Below are 15,068 nucleotides of genomic sequence, written 5' to 3'. Positions count from 1 at the left end.
TTCAGGATCCAGGTTCTTTCCATCTTTTGCTCTTCTATGCCTAAGGAACATTCAAGGAATAGCAAGGACAAGACTGGAGTGGCTAGAGCAAGGACAAGGCTGGAGTGGCTAGAGCCAAGCAAGCAAAGGAAGTCGTTTAGGAGATGAGGTCAGAGAGGATGTGTGTGTGTGTGTGTGTGTGTGTGTGTCAGAGAAACAAAGACAGAAAGAGTAGTTTAGGTTCTTGTAAGCTATTGTAGAAATTTGGCTCTTGCTCTGTGAATGATGGGAAGCCCTGGCTTTTCCTGAACCACCTGATCTGACTTACACTTTAGCAGGATCCCTAGAGCCACTAAGTGGAAAACAGACAAGAAGGAGTCAGGGAGGCAGCAGGGGGCCTAGTGTGGTGGCCACAACAATAATCAAGGTGGGAAAGCATGTGACTTGGGTCAGAGTGGATGTGGTCAGACTCTAGATATATTTTTAAATGCAAATACAATTTTAATTTTTTTCTGCTGAGAAAGTTCATGACTTTGTTTGGTTTATCAAAAGTTGACCCTTTAAAAACTTACAAATCGCTGTGTAGGCCAGTCACATTTAGATAGGACCAAAGGCTTTGAGGAAACACTTAGTGTCTGAATATCACGGTAAATAGTTTCACACAAGCAGGAACTGTGTGTCTTTTTTGTCAAACACTGAATTCTCACTGCTTGGCTCAGTGCATAACATGTAGCTTTACACCACCACGCCCAGCTAATTTTTGTATTTTTAGTAGAGATGGGGTTTCACCATGTTGACCAGGATAGTCTCCATCTCTTGACCTCGTGATCTGCCTGCCTTGGCCTCCCAAAGTACTGGGATTACAGGTGTAAATGCAGCAAAGTGCAGGTATAGCAATGAACACAGTGTCTGCTATAAACTCAACCTTTGTGTCACCTTCACAAAGTGCACAGCTCTCACTTTACCATTTCTACTGTGTAGAGAACAAGAGCTCCAAGGGGAGATGGAGGTGTTGAAACAGGCTAGCCCATCCCCATTCAAGAAGCCACAGCCTCACAGGTCTCCTAGCTGTGCTTCAGTAAATCACAAGGTCATGGGCTTTTGCCATCTTGATTACTTAAGACTCAGATGGTTCAAGTTGCAGATTCCAAGGTGGTACCATGTTCATCACCTTCCACTGTGAAAACAAAGCACACACAGGAAAGTGCTAGCTCTCCCTCCCTTAGGCAAGACATGTCATCTCTGGGCCTCCGCTTCCTACCTAGAACACAAGGGGGTTGGAGTGAGAGGCTCCAAAGGATTTCAGACCCCCTGAACTATTCCCAGACTCAGGCCTGCTCCCTCCCCCGCCGCCCCCACCATGTTCTAAGCTCCAGAGAGAGTGGCTGGCTGGTGGCACACGAGAGGGCTCCACATCAGTGACTACTGGCTACTCATGGGTGAGTGGGTGGTCAGCAGAAAAGGCTGGGCTTAGAGCCGGGCACAGTGGCTCACACCCATAATCCCAGCACTTTGGGGGGCTGAGGCAGGTGGATTCCCTGAGGTCAGGAGTTTGAGACCAGTCTGGCCAACATAGTGAAACCCTAGCTCTACTAAAAAAAAAAAAAAAAAAAAAAGCTGGGTGTGGTAGCGGGCACCTGTATTCCCAGCTACTGGGGAGGTTGAGGCAAGAGAATCGCTTGAACTCAGGAGGTGGAGGTGGCAGTGAACCAAGATCATGCCATTGCACTCCAGCCTGGGCAATAAGAGCAAAACTCTGTCTCAATAAAACAAACAAACAAAAAAAAGAAACGAAAAGAAAAAGAAAAGGCTGGGCTTAGAGAGCGCTTCGTGAAGAATGGCTTATCCAGCTTCTCATATGACCCATGCAGCGAAATAGACCCCCTCGCCCTTCTTGTGTTCCCTCACCCCTCACCCTACTGCCACATCCACATGCTCTCCTTAGAATGGGATTACAGAACAAAACATGGGCTCTGGAGTCAAACATATCTGGATCAGCACTTGGCACTTACAATGCTGAGGCTTTTTGCATATTTATGGATTAAAAATGGAGAGTAGCCCAATGGATAAGGGTTTACCCTCTGGTGCCAGAGTTTCCTGGGTTTAAACCCAAGCTCCTCTTCTTGCTGGCTGTGTGACTCCAGATAAGTTCCTTAACTTCTCTGTGCCTCTGTTGATTCATTTGTAAAAGGGGGATAATGATTGGACCTGCCTCACCAAATTTCTGGGGACCAACTGAGATAATGGCTATAAAGCCTTTAGAATAGCACCTGGCACAGGGCTAGGCCTACGGAAGGGTTAGATATGATCATTGTTTTCTCCGTTTCAGGTCTTATTGGCTGTGCACACTTGAGGGAGTTGCCTAATCACTCTGGGCCCTGTTTTCCTGGCTTTGCCACTCTTCAGCTGTGTGACCCGGGGAAGCTCTACACCTCTTTGTGCCTCCATTTCCACATCTGTAAAATGGGGATATGACAGTGGCTGCTTTGTGAAGAGTTGTGAGAATAAATCAGTTAAGGTATGTAATACTCTGCCTGGTGCCTGGCACTCTGCAAATGTCAACCAATCATTTAATCAGCATCCTTTTAGAAAATATTAATTGAGACACACTTTGGGGCTAGGCGTGCTGGGGAAAGAGTGGTGACCCCCACAGACACAGCCTCTGGAATGAGAGCTTCCTCCTGCCTTGCCTCCCACCCCAACCCATGACTTTGATGGTCATAGAAAATTTCATGTTAATTTCACATCTTTAATTTTCTAACAGCTCAGCTAGCATTTGTTTGAACTCACTTATTTTTCCTTTACAAATGTCCATTTTTTCCATTCTCTGGGCCAGCATGACTATAAATCATTGTCTATGATTCCATGCTTAGAAAGAGCCAGGCTAGAACCTACCATTGGAGGGTTTTACTAGGTTATTTATTGCGACAGAAAATGCAAATGCATTGGCAGTAAACATAAGGAAGAAAAAGCTACTTCAGCAGTATGTGCAGAACGTAAATGCAGATGGAAATGGGGGGGTGGAGTGTCATTTTTAGTAAGTGGAGCAGATACTCCACTTTGCTGAAAATATGAAATACCAGAAAATTATCCTGACTTTCTATGTTAATGAAAGAAATGTAAAGTTGACCTGCTTCCTTTTTCAGGACCCCGGAATGACATTATATTTCACTACAGTTTGTGCTATTCAATGTGAAAAACTGATAAAATAGCAAATAAAAAACCTAAAAGGAAGTGTGCAGAGAGCAGAGTTTTGCTGAATGACATCAAATCCTTTCTCATCACCTGCACTGCAGAAAGATCCTCCATCGTGTTGCCAAATTTCCTTTCTCTGGTCTGTTTCATACCAGAAAGACCTTTTCTAAGTGGTTAAAAATATATTCTTCTGGTCTCTGTGCATAACTTGCAAACAGAGTTAGGCAACAGGGAGCCCAAGCTCCCCAGATCCACTCAAGGATAAGAAGCATTGCCTTGTCCTGAGTAGTTGACATTAGAGAAAAGGCTTGATTCCTACTCCTCATGTTTCCTTCCCCATGGAGGGAGCCCAGGAGCACAGTACTCCTGGCACAAGACTGCAGGCATCACTCTCCAGCACCAACGAGATGCAATAGGTGCAACGAGGTCAATTAGGACCAGCAACTGAACATGCTAAAACCAATCTCACCCTCTCCCTCTGGTCTGCCTGTCAAGTGCAAATGTTCATCCGCTCCTCCACACTACAAAGATGTGACCAGGTATGTCAAAATGTGTGTTTCAGGGGTCAGTGTAAGGAAACCCATCTACATGCAGATAACAAGCTGTGGTCTCCAGTGTAACCCTTATCAGTCATAAAAGACACTATTCTGGCATGTTCCCTACTTCTTAAGGGCTGCAGTACTCAGACAGAGAATCGGGGCTTGTGACAGGGCCATCCCAAACCCCAGAAGGTGACAGAGATGTCTCTGAGGTATCATGGATAGTCTTCAGAGCATCGTCATCTTCCTCAGGGTCAGCCACAACCCACCAAACGCAGCCTAGGAGACCTTATTGTCACTAAGAAGTCTTCTTGGCCATGGTTAAGGAAGTTAAGTGACTACATTCCTCTTCAACATTCAATTCCCAGTCAAGACTCTGCTGAAATGCCTTTAAGAAATCTCCCTTGACTTTTTAGCTAAATGGATCATTTCCTCTTTTTAATTTCAATACAGCTGTTTACTCACCTGGGTGCACAAATTATTTGTGAAAATGACTTCTCTCCCTTAAACAGTATGTGTGTTGTGGAAATGATGTCTCTCTCTTAAACAGTGTGTGTGTGTGTGTGTGTGGTGACATGTCATAGTGTGGTATGTGGATGTGTTGGTTCCTTCTCAAATTAATAGACCCATTTGGCAGCAACCTCATTCCTATAAGCAAATAAAAATGGTGGTGTGTTAGTTACTCATTACTGCAAAACAAATTACTCCAAAACACAGCAGCTTAAAATAAGCACTTAGTGTCTCATATAGTTTCTATGGATCAGGAATCCAGGTTTCTCAGGAAGTTGTAGTCAAGACATTGACCACGTCTGCAATCATATGAAGGCTTGACTGGGGCCGACAGATCCACCTCCAAGTTGGTTCACTCCCATGGTGCAGACTGTTGGCAGAAGAACTCAATGCCTCCCACATGGGCCTCTCAACAGGCTGCTTGAGTATGTTCACAGCATAGTGGCTGGCTTCCCTCCGAGTGAGCAGTCCAAGACCTATTCTGGGACTTCATACGCCAACACTTTTGCCACATTCTACTCCTTAAAAGCAAGTCCCTAAGCAAAGCTCACACTCCAGGGGAGGGGAACCAGGCTCCACCTCTTGAAGGGAGGGGCACCAAATAATTTGCAAGTGTATTTCAAAACCACTGCAGGTCACATGGTACAGAAAGAGAGAAGCAGGGCAGAAGAATATTAAAACCTATTGAATTCATAATAGCAAGAATAAAATACATGAATGCTGGAAATTTGGAGCTCCTTTCTCTCTATTGTCTGCCCAGGAAAACTGATGTGGATAAATGTGGAAGAGAGGAGGCCAGTGAATGAAATGGTGATGTAAAGGTGAGCTTTGTGGAAGAGTGGAGAAAGAGATTGGCACTGAAGTGGGCAGTGAAAGAGCAAGAAGTTTGTGGGAGACTTGATTTCAGAGGCAGCGTTTGGATGGTTATGAACAGCCTTTCCTCTTCTTTCAGTGGCACTGTAAAGATCAGAATTAATGGTATGACTATTTGGTTTGGAGGCTGTTCATTAAGTGTTACACTGTGGAGAGACAGGATCACATGGGTCATATTATTTATTCAGGTTACATTCATTCACACTCCCTGTGAATTCCCACCCTATGCAGCCTGGCAAGAAAGCACTATTTTAAAAGATTCTTGAACGCTTTTGTATCTTTCTTAAGACCTTTGTATACAGCACTGTTCACATAGTAGGCAGTCAAAATTAGTGGGAAAGACTCAAGCAAAAAGTGTATTTGGATTTCCATATGATTTATAAGCCAAGATGCTATAATCCAAAGAGGCAGGAAAATGATGTAAACCAGAAATAAAAATATTTGTAAGTGACAATGTGTCCAGAATTCTTTGAGAGTTTAAGAGAAACAAAAGCAGGAGACGAGGAGAGAGTTACAGTAGGGTGAGCAGAGAGTTGAGCCGGGGCCTGGGACAAGCATCAAGAGTGTCACTTCCTCTGAGGTCCCAACCTTACTTCCATAGGCTCTGCAGCCCACACCACCCTTGAAAGCAAACAGGGAGATGGCAGAACTGATGGGCTGGCAGCACCACCTCAAATCTCTTAGCTCCAAAACTGGAGGTACTCATCAGGGCCCTGCATCATTTCTGCGGGTGATGGATGGTGTGAGGTAAGGCACACAGATCTAGACTTGTTTCTCCTTCCGTAAAAATTGTTTCTTGGAAGAGGAAGAACACTTAGCTGGATTTTCTCTCTTTGTGTGGATTTCCAGGGTAGACACTCGGAGGTGTGTGCAGGAGCATGCTCTTTGGAGCCCACGTAGAGACTCCAGCAGGTGCTGGAGATTCTGGGGTAGCCTTTCCATGACGGCCGGCCTCTTTTCCCCTGTGTTGCTTTGGTTTGCTGTCTGGCTAAAGGCAGGAGTGGGAGAAACTCACATTTTGCAAGAGGCTGCCTGGAGCAGAGGTCAAGAGGGTAAGGTTTGTCCAAGGCCTTCCCTGTCAGCTTTGCTACCAATTTGTCAGGAAAAAAAAATCATTTGTGCCAATTAGAGCCTGGTTAGGAAAGTGTTGTCCTGTTTGGGAGGCGGGTACAGAAGCCAATTGCAAGGACAGGAGATCAATGAAAATGACACATTACCATGCCTCCAATTCTTCTCAGCCCTCAATTTACTCTCTGAGACACAGAGAAAATAAGTGTACTTGCCTTGCTAATGGGTACATGGTTGGCTCTGGGCAATTTATATAGAGCACTTTAGTTCCAAGATGAAATGCACTGAGACATTAGGATTAGTCTCTGCTTTAATTAGTTTCTGACTTGCAGGTTTGAAAAAATGTAGTTCTTTTCTGTACTTCTCCACAAACACAAAACAATGATTTAATGGTAAAACAGCAATGAAAAGAAACCAGGCCATTCTCTCCAAAATGGTTAAAAGGATACTTCTCCTGATCTGACATAACCGTTCCTCATATGAGTTTATTATCTGTATTCACACTCATATTCCACCTGAATGCCTTGGGTCCAGGTGGATGGTTGCTTACTGTTAGTGTGTAGTCTGAACAGGTAGGCCTTCATACTGTTTGTTGACGCCTGTGGTGGACACACCTTAAAGTGACTTCTCACAGCCCTGAGTCATATTCTTGTATAATCTCTTCTCTTTGAGGACACAAATTGAGACCTGCTTTAAACCAGTAGGATAGAGACAAGGTGATGAGATCTTTGGTGATTGCATCTAACTGCTTCATTTATTGCACAATTAGTCACACACTGTTTTGTGATGCAGAACATTTTTTTTTAAGAGATAGGAGTCTCACTCTGTCACCCAGGTTGGAGTGCAGTGACATGATCAGAGCTCACTGCAGCCTCAAACTCCTGGGCTCAAGGGATCCTCCTGCCTCAGCCTCCCAAGTAGCTGGGACTAGAGGTGCATGCCACCACACCCAGTTATTTTTTATTTTTTGTAGCGATAGAATATCACTTTGTGGCCCAAGCTGGTCTCCAACTCCTGGGCTCAAGCAGTCCTACCATCTTGGTTTCTCAAATTGCTGGGATCACAAGTGTGAGCCACCGTGCCTAGACTGTGATGCAAAATTTTATTTAAACCTTTATTGCTGACTGTAGCATCATGCACTTATTATTTTCCCTCTTAACTAGATTTTAAGTCTCTTGAGAGCAAGTACTCTGTTCTTGAAGATTTTCAAAAGCCCCATAGCAATTGGAAGTACAGTAAGTACACAGTCATATGTAATTTGGGTTTCTGAGCCTTCATTTGTCCAACTAAACCAGATGGGTCTTAGATGAAGATATACATGGCAAACACTGCATGCCTACTGTGGGCCAGGTTAGATCCCAGACATGCAGAGAACAAGACAAAAACTCTGTCCTCAGGGGTTCATGATGGTTCAACCTAACCAATGAGGTCTTGCAATCTCACTTCCTCCTTACCTTGTAGAATCGGAAGATATCCAAAGATTCCTAGAGTTCTTTGTCAAGCTGTCAGAATTATAATTCCACAGATCAGGTATAGTGTAACCGTGAAGCTCTTCAGTGAATTTTTAGTGACTTTTGGGTGATTTTTTAGTTTCCAAGTAGAAGAAGCAAAAGACCCTTGTGGTGGTTACCTTCCATCTAAACAGAGAGTGAGCTGCAAAGATACTGCTGTCCCTCAGTGGCCCATGGGTGTCCCCACAAACTTGTGACTCAAGTGTCCATATTCATATTAAGCAGACCAGAGATCAAAACCATATTAGGCATGAACCAGTTTTTATTAATAGGTTTACCAAATATATTGAATTAAGAGGCATATAGTTAGTACACCCTATTTACCAAAAAGAGCTAAATATGTATACAGCCTAAAATACATCCACTGTAGTCTGCATACTGTAAAACTTGCTTCTTTACACATAGAAACTATTCTTATTTTACCTAGGTTATGCATTTAAAATGCATACAAATGGTACCAAATAGCATATTGGCCTATTTTTTCACAATTCTTACATGTTCCTGATAATCAAAGGGATTGATAAGGAATGCATAGTTTCCTACTAGAAAAAAAGTAGATTTTGATACAAGCAATGGAATATAGTAAGGATAATAATGACTTGGTTTAGATCTCAGTAGCTTTACAATATACTTCTTAGTTGAATGAGCATTACAGTTGGTTCTCTTCATTAATAATTGAGATGTTGTTAATTTTCCTGGTCATTCTATGCTCTGCTTGCCTGGCTGAGGCAAAGGAAGTCATTATCCTTTTTTCCTTTTCTTCCAGTTTGTTTTTACTTTCCCAAGTTTCCTCCGGAGCCATCTGCCCCACTTTGCCATTCCCCTTGCACTGCCACCCAAATCTGGACCACTTTCTCATTGCGTCATTGCATACAACTAGATTATTGTATTCCACTCCAGGAAGCTGTTGAACAGAATCTTTGGCCACCGCCTAATTAAAGAACTTCCTTCCGCAGCTGCGAAGGAGAGGCTGATACCTCTGCGGAAGAATCGGGAAGCCAGCTTAAGAGATTTTCTTTAGGTGGCATGCCAATAGACTCCCCTCCTGCAGATCTTCATCTCCCCTTCATTATACCCCAGGCCGGAGAAATTTCCATCATGAGCACTCCTGGCCGCCAAACCTCCGGCATCCCACACTGATTTCTTTCCTAAAAATACACAGACTCTCACTCCATGGGGAAGAAAAATGCAACTCTGCCTTTTCCAGTGTGCTCCCTGAAGTCTGCTGATGGCCGAGAGCAATTCATCACCACTCGTGCGTTCAGGCTTTGAATTTTTCCTTCACAGATCGCTTCTTGTTTATCTGGTGGACAATGTGACAAGAACCAGATGTGTCTCAACCTCAACATCCCTCCCATAGCTATGCAGGGGGAGAAACAACCAGACCAGCTAGATATCCTCCTTAGAACGGCAGAAAACGATCCGAAACTTCTGAACCACTTTCAAGAGTGGGGCCTTGCATGTAAAAGGAGGAGGGCATGTAATTGCATGTTTGTTCGTCGTTAAATGGATCAGCTGATTGAATGGTGTCTATTCAGTGTGATTTTTCTTCTGGCTATGCATATTTTGTTGCACTTTTTACTTTATCTCAAGGTGCTGCCAAATTCAAAATCATGCTAGAAATGAAAGTCTTTCTTTGGGAGGGTATAGCAGGGTGTCTTAGAAAGAAAATACAACGTTTGCTGATCAGAGGGAGAGTTCTTGCTTTGCCAGTCCCCATTGGATAACCATGGCAGGCAATTTGTATAGTTTTCATGTCTATTTCCTTCTCTCTGGAATTAGAATAATACCTACCCTGCAATAAACTTCAGAACTATTTATGAACAAATGAGGTGAATACTAATATGCATTGGAAAAGCATAAAGCCTTGCTAAATGTAAGGTGGCCTTATCATCCACTGTCCAATAACACAGTGCTCTTCATATCTAAGATTTATTCTTAGAGTCTTGATAACAGACTCATTCCTGATCCTATGGAGTATAGGGACAAGTCTCCCTTTAAGGAAAAGCCTTAAAGCCACATGGCTGCACAGAGGAATCAGTCCAGGAGCCTAGCCACAGAGCTCATAAAGACGGGCGGATCACGACGTCAGGAGATCGAGACCATCCTGGCTAACATGGTGAAACCCCGTCTCTACTAAAAATACAAAAAAAAAAAAAAAAAAAAACAGTCCGGCGAAGTGGCGGGCGCCTGTGAGTCCCAGCTAGCTCCGGAGCTGGGAGCGAAAGCGCGTAAACCCGGGAGGCGGAAATCTTGCAGTGAGTCTGAGATCGGCACTGCACTCAGCGCCGGGCGACAGAGGCAAGACTCCGTCCTCAAAAAAAAAAAAAAAAAAAGAAATAAATAATAAATAAATAAATAAATAAAATAAAGAAGAAAGAAGCTAAGCAGACGACCACCCAATGGGTGATGGGAGGGAAAGTAGAAGAAAGATCTGCCCCCTCCTTCAAGCTGATCTCCACTGGGGATAGTCCACATATGTCTCTGCTTTGCATTTTTGCTGTTGCTTGGTTGGTTTTGTGTTTTACATTATTACTGGAAGAATGCTTCTTGCAGGAATTGTTTAAAACTTCAGGGATTCTTGGGATGGAGCAGTAAGATTAATGAAGCAAAGCATCCGCCACCCCGTGCCAAGAACATCTATGCTCCTTTAGTAAGTTGGCCAGAACAAATATCTCCTTCCACAGCATAGGCGCTCTGTAGATTGCAGGCTTTAGTCTTGCGTAAAATAAAATTATAAAAAGGAAAACCTGATTGCAGTTGAGTGGGTCACCCACTTCTCACACCCCACCCATTACCTGTTTAGATCATTCTTTCACCCCCTAATTCCCCATCTGGACTCAACAGCTCTCCCCATCCTAAGCCCGGCGTCCTGTGTTTCCTGGTTTCCCAGAATCTGGCAATGTGATCAGAATAGTGAGTGCAGGGGGCTTAGTCGCTAATTGACCCTCAGAGGTACAGCTGGGAATGTGACACCTCTCTGCAGTGGCAACACTGTGAAAAGATGCCACCTTGCCGTCCCTACAGGTGGCTGGAATTGGGAACATTACTTTGATCTGGCATAATTGCTGGGACTGTCTAAATATCTCCTACAGTTTGCCAAGTACCCATTTTTCTGCTCAGTTTGTCTGAGGGGTTCCATGCAACAGAAAGAATAGCTTGCCATCTTTAGGGCTGGAGGAGCGGCAGAGCTCTTCCCCTTTCAGCCTCTAGTGGGGGAACCTGGGCATTTGTAGCCTATTCAAATAAACCAAGAAGGCAATAAAAAAAAAAAAAAAAAAAAAAAAAAAAAAAAAAAAAAAAAAAAAAAAAAAGCAGAAGAAAAGTAATTTGCACTTAAAAATGAAAACAAACCACTTTTCTCCTGTTCGCTTGGTATTTGTAGAAGTTTCAAGTAACAACACTACTATGTGTGGGTGAGTTCGTTCACTCAAATCCGTGGTTTCTGAGGCTGGAAGCCTCAGCCTACAGTCCCAGAATGTTACCCAAGAGTGCTGATGTAACATCAATGCTTCATTCTCTGAGTGCTATTTATTGTCTCAGTCTTCATTGCTTAAAGTCAGGAAACAACAAACACATTCATATTTGTGGCAAAACATCTACCTACTCATGACATGGCAAATAATCATTTTACAATAACAATACAGTACAATATGATCGTGCTACTTTCATGGCTAGGAATGAAGTTGTTGGATTTCTCTCTCAGAGCTACCCCTAAAGGCATTCACTTTATATTCTCTGAAGAGAACCAGCTAACCAGGTGGAACATCCCGTAAGAATCTTCCACATAACCGAACCCCAGGAGCTTCCCTATTGCCCATACCAGAGAGGCCCATTTGGAAATACACCATCTGGTCTCTTGAGCACAGACCTGGAGTGTGGGATTCAGCTTGGCTGGCTCCAAAGCTGGCCCCTACTGATCAGTCTGAGATCCCCAGCCTGCACAGGCTGATTCCACTGCCAACACGTGGGCCCTGTGAGCATATGGGTCTGGGGGATTTTCCTTTGGGAAAATACTGGGAGAGGAAGGAGTCTTCCTATCTGAGTATCTTGGGTTGTGATTTGGTGTGAGCTGAACTGACAGCTGCAAGAGCAGCAACTCAACAAAACGGGACTGTTACACAAGCGGGGCGGAAGGCAGGTGGGCTGGCAGGGAAGTTGGTATTCGATTACTTGAAATATTCAGTTGTCCAGAGGGCAAGGACACGCACAAATCAAAGGACCACCTCTAGGTTTCAAAGCAGGTTGAGATCTGTGTAAAGTCCTCTTTGCCTTCGTAAAATCTCACTTCAAAAATTCTACCAAATGCTCATCGGACAGAAATAACTGTTTCATCCCTCTAAAGGATGAAATGAAAAGCACCATTCAGTGTTTGGCCTGTCTGCTGGTTACCCACAAACTCAACGGGTGGGTTCCGGGAAGCAGATGAGCCATGAAGAGCATCAAACAAGCATTACTGCTCTGGCCACCACAGGGTCAGCTTTGAACCATAAGAAAGAGGGAGAAACTCCTTTGAGTTGCTGCTGGGCCTACAGCCTGTGCTGGGTCTAGACATGTGTCACCGGAGTATTGTCTTTGTGGCAGAGGACGCAATGTCAAATGTTAAATTGCTAACATATCCATGACAAGCATTCATATGAGCCAACAAAATCACCAAGGTTCTGCTATTAAGGAGGATTCAGGAAGACTGGGCATTACTTTTAGGAAACTGGGATGACTCAAAATAGCACTGCTGAGTGTTACAAGATTTTTAAACTAATAATCAGCAAATCTTTTCAGCTGACTTTTGGCTTAAGAGTTCTTACCAAAAAGATTGCTAAAGTGGAATAAGAGGGGCTCAAAGTTTGTTTTTTTATATCATTATAAGAGCTGTCCCATCTTATCCAATTTTCTTCTTCCTCATTAAAAACGAGGAAAAAAGGCATAATACATTTCTAGATGATAAGAGTAAATGCTGTACTCTTTTCTCAGAAATTACAGGCTTTAAGATGTTTTTTAAAATGGTAGAATGGGCATGTCATGCAGTTAGCCAATAAATGCAATCCCTGATTAAAATGTGAGTTCTAAAAGTTTGAAAACATCTAACTATTTCAGTGCTTTTTAATTTCAGGGCTCTGAGCCTGGCTTTGATTTGTGTGTTGATTTTTCTTGGTCCTCTCTTGTGAGACCCTAATGCTACATGTCTTTTAATTTCACCCACCACACTTTCACAAACTTAAGTCAACAATGATATGTTCAAAAATCTTTGTTTTCCCTTTGAAACTGGATGCAAAAAAGAAATCTCTCCTGTCGGTGGAGACAGCTGTGAATGAACGAGGCGCCTGCACATAAATCTCCTTAAACTTTTTGAATAGCTGCTTCTCTTTATCCCACTGGTATATCTGAGAGAATGTATAGTCACTCCCCAGGGCCAGGTAGTGATTATCTTTAAAAGAAAAGGGCTGCAGGGTCATGGCCCCCCGGGATGGAAGAGCTTGGATCTCCACGAACTGCTTACTGTTCCATCTCATGACCCGGGAGTCCCCGATGAAGCGGGTGAGGGAAAGGTACAGGGTATTGTGCATTCGGAAGCTCTTCACAGCCAGTACGTCCTCCATGTTGGGGATGTCACCATGGGGGACAAACTTCTTAGAGCTTTTATTCCACTGGAGGATGATGGGGACCTGGGAGCGGCTGGACAGGATGAGATGCGATTTTCCATCGATATCAACAAACTCCGCATCCGTGTCTCTGAACCACTCATGCAGTGACTGGTAAGAATAGAATCCTTTGCTGTTCCATTTGTAAACTGTGGACAGACCAGCCTTCGAGCTGTCTGCGATGACAAAGAACGTCTCGTCGTCGATCTGAAACAGCTCAATGTCGTTGGGCTTGGAAATGCGAGAGACCTCTATGTCTTGGAATTTGACAAATTTGGTCCAGCTCTCGTCGTATTTGTAAATGTGAGAGCCACCGAAGAGCTGGGCTACCACCACAAAGACCTGATCATCGATGAGAATGGCCTTACAGCCCACGATGGACTGACCTGTGCTCCAAAATAAAGGAGAGATTAGTGCAACTACAGCTAAAAACGCATCTCCACTTGTACTCTTGTACACTGCTGGTGGGAGTGTGAAATGGCACAGCCACTATGGAAAACAGTAAACATGGACTTACCCTACGAGCCAGCAATTCCACTTCTTGGTATATACCCAAAATAATTGAAAGCAGTGACTCAAAGAGATATCTGTACACCTAATGCTATAGACCAAATGTTTATGGTCTCTCCAAATGCATATGATGAAACCTCATCTCCAATGTGATGGTATTTGGTGGTGGGGCCTTTGGGAGGTGATTAGTTCATGGGAGCTGAGTCCTCGGGGATGGGATTAGTGCCCTTCCAACTCCCTCTGCCCTTCCACGACATAAAGACACAGCAAAGAGGTGGTCAGCTATGCAGTGGGTTCTTGCCACATACTAAATCTGCCAGTGTCTTGATCTTGGACTTCCCAGCCCCAGAACTATGAGAAATAAATTTCTGTTGTTTATAAGCCACTCAGTCTATGGTATTCTGTTGCAGCAGCCCAAACAGACTAAGACACCTATAACATCATCCTTCACAATAGCCAAAAGGTAGAAGCAACTCAGATTGCTTCAATGGATGAATAGATAGACAAAATGTGGCATATACATAAAATGGAATATTATTCAGCCTTAAAAAGGAAGAAAATTCTGACATATGCTACAATGTGGATGGACTTTGAGGGCATTAAGCTAAGTGAAATAGCCAGTCACAAAAAGACAAATAGTATATGATTCCACTTATATAAGGTACCTAGAGCAGTCAGATGTATACAGACAGAAAGGAAAGGAGTGGTTTTCAGGGGCTGTGGGATGGGGGAAATGAGGAGTTGTCATTTAATGGCAGAGTTTCAGTTTTTCAAGATGAAAAGCGTTTGGAGGTTAGTTATACAACAATGTGAATGTATCTAACACTACTGACCAGTATATTAAAACATGGCTAAGATAGTACATTTTGTGCTTTGTGTATTTTGCCACAATTAAAACAATTTTTTAAAATTGTCTAAAAATGTGCTTCCATAGAAATGGTCAAGTGAGGTCATCAGGGCCTCTGGAGTCCTCAGAGGCAGGCATACAATTCAGGAAACTCACTAATGCACCAAAGGAATTATCGTCATGCTTTTTAATAAAGCTACATTAAATAGCTTGATTTAGCCTTTCCACAATCTATACATATTTCAAAACAACATTTTATACACAAATAAATAGACACAATTTTAATTTGTCAGTTAAAAAATGTGTATCCTTGGGAAAAAAAAAAAAAAAAAGTATTTCCTGACTCCATATGGCAGAAGGAGGCAGTTAAACAGGCTTCTCCTGGTGGTGCAGATGG

At 43.3% G+C, this 15,068-nt stretch overlaps 1 protein-coding gene across 1 annotated transcript in view; it reads right to left on the bottom strand.

Moving 5' to 3' along the window:
- Positions 1-11,175: 11,175 nt before the first annotated feature.
- Positions 11,176-15,068, bottom strand: part of LGI2 (leucine rich repeat LGI family member 2) — a 29,785-nt gene continuing 25,892 nt past the window's right edge. The window contains exon 8 of the mRNA XM_017866734.1: positions 11,176-13,700. Within this exon, the coding sequence (XP_017722223.1) occupies positions 12,883-13,700 (818 nt within the window). The 3' untranslated portion in view covers positions 11,176-12,882. The remainder of the gene's footprint in view (positions 13,701-15,068) is intronic.

Source organism: Rhinopithecus bieti, unplaced genomic scaffold (assembly GCF_001698545.2).
Source record: "Rhinopithecus bieti isolate Rb0 unplaced genomic scaffold, ASM169854v2 scaffold_1599, whole genome shotgun sequence".
In the NCBI taxonomy this organism is placed as follows: Eukaryota; Metazoa; Chordata; class Mammalia; order Primates; family Cercopithecidae; genus Rhinopithecus; species Rhinopithecus bieti.
Note: the sequence above shows the minus strand (reverse complement) of the source record. Positions and strands in the feature narration are given on the sequence as shown.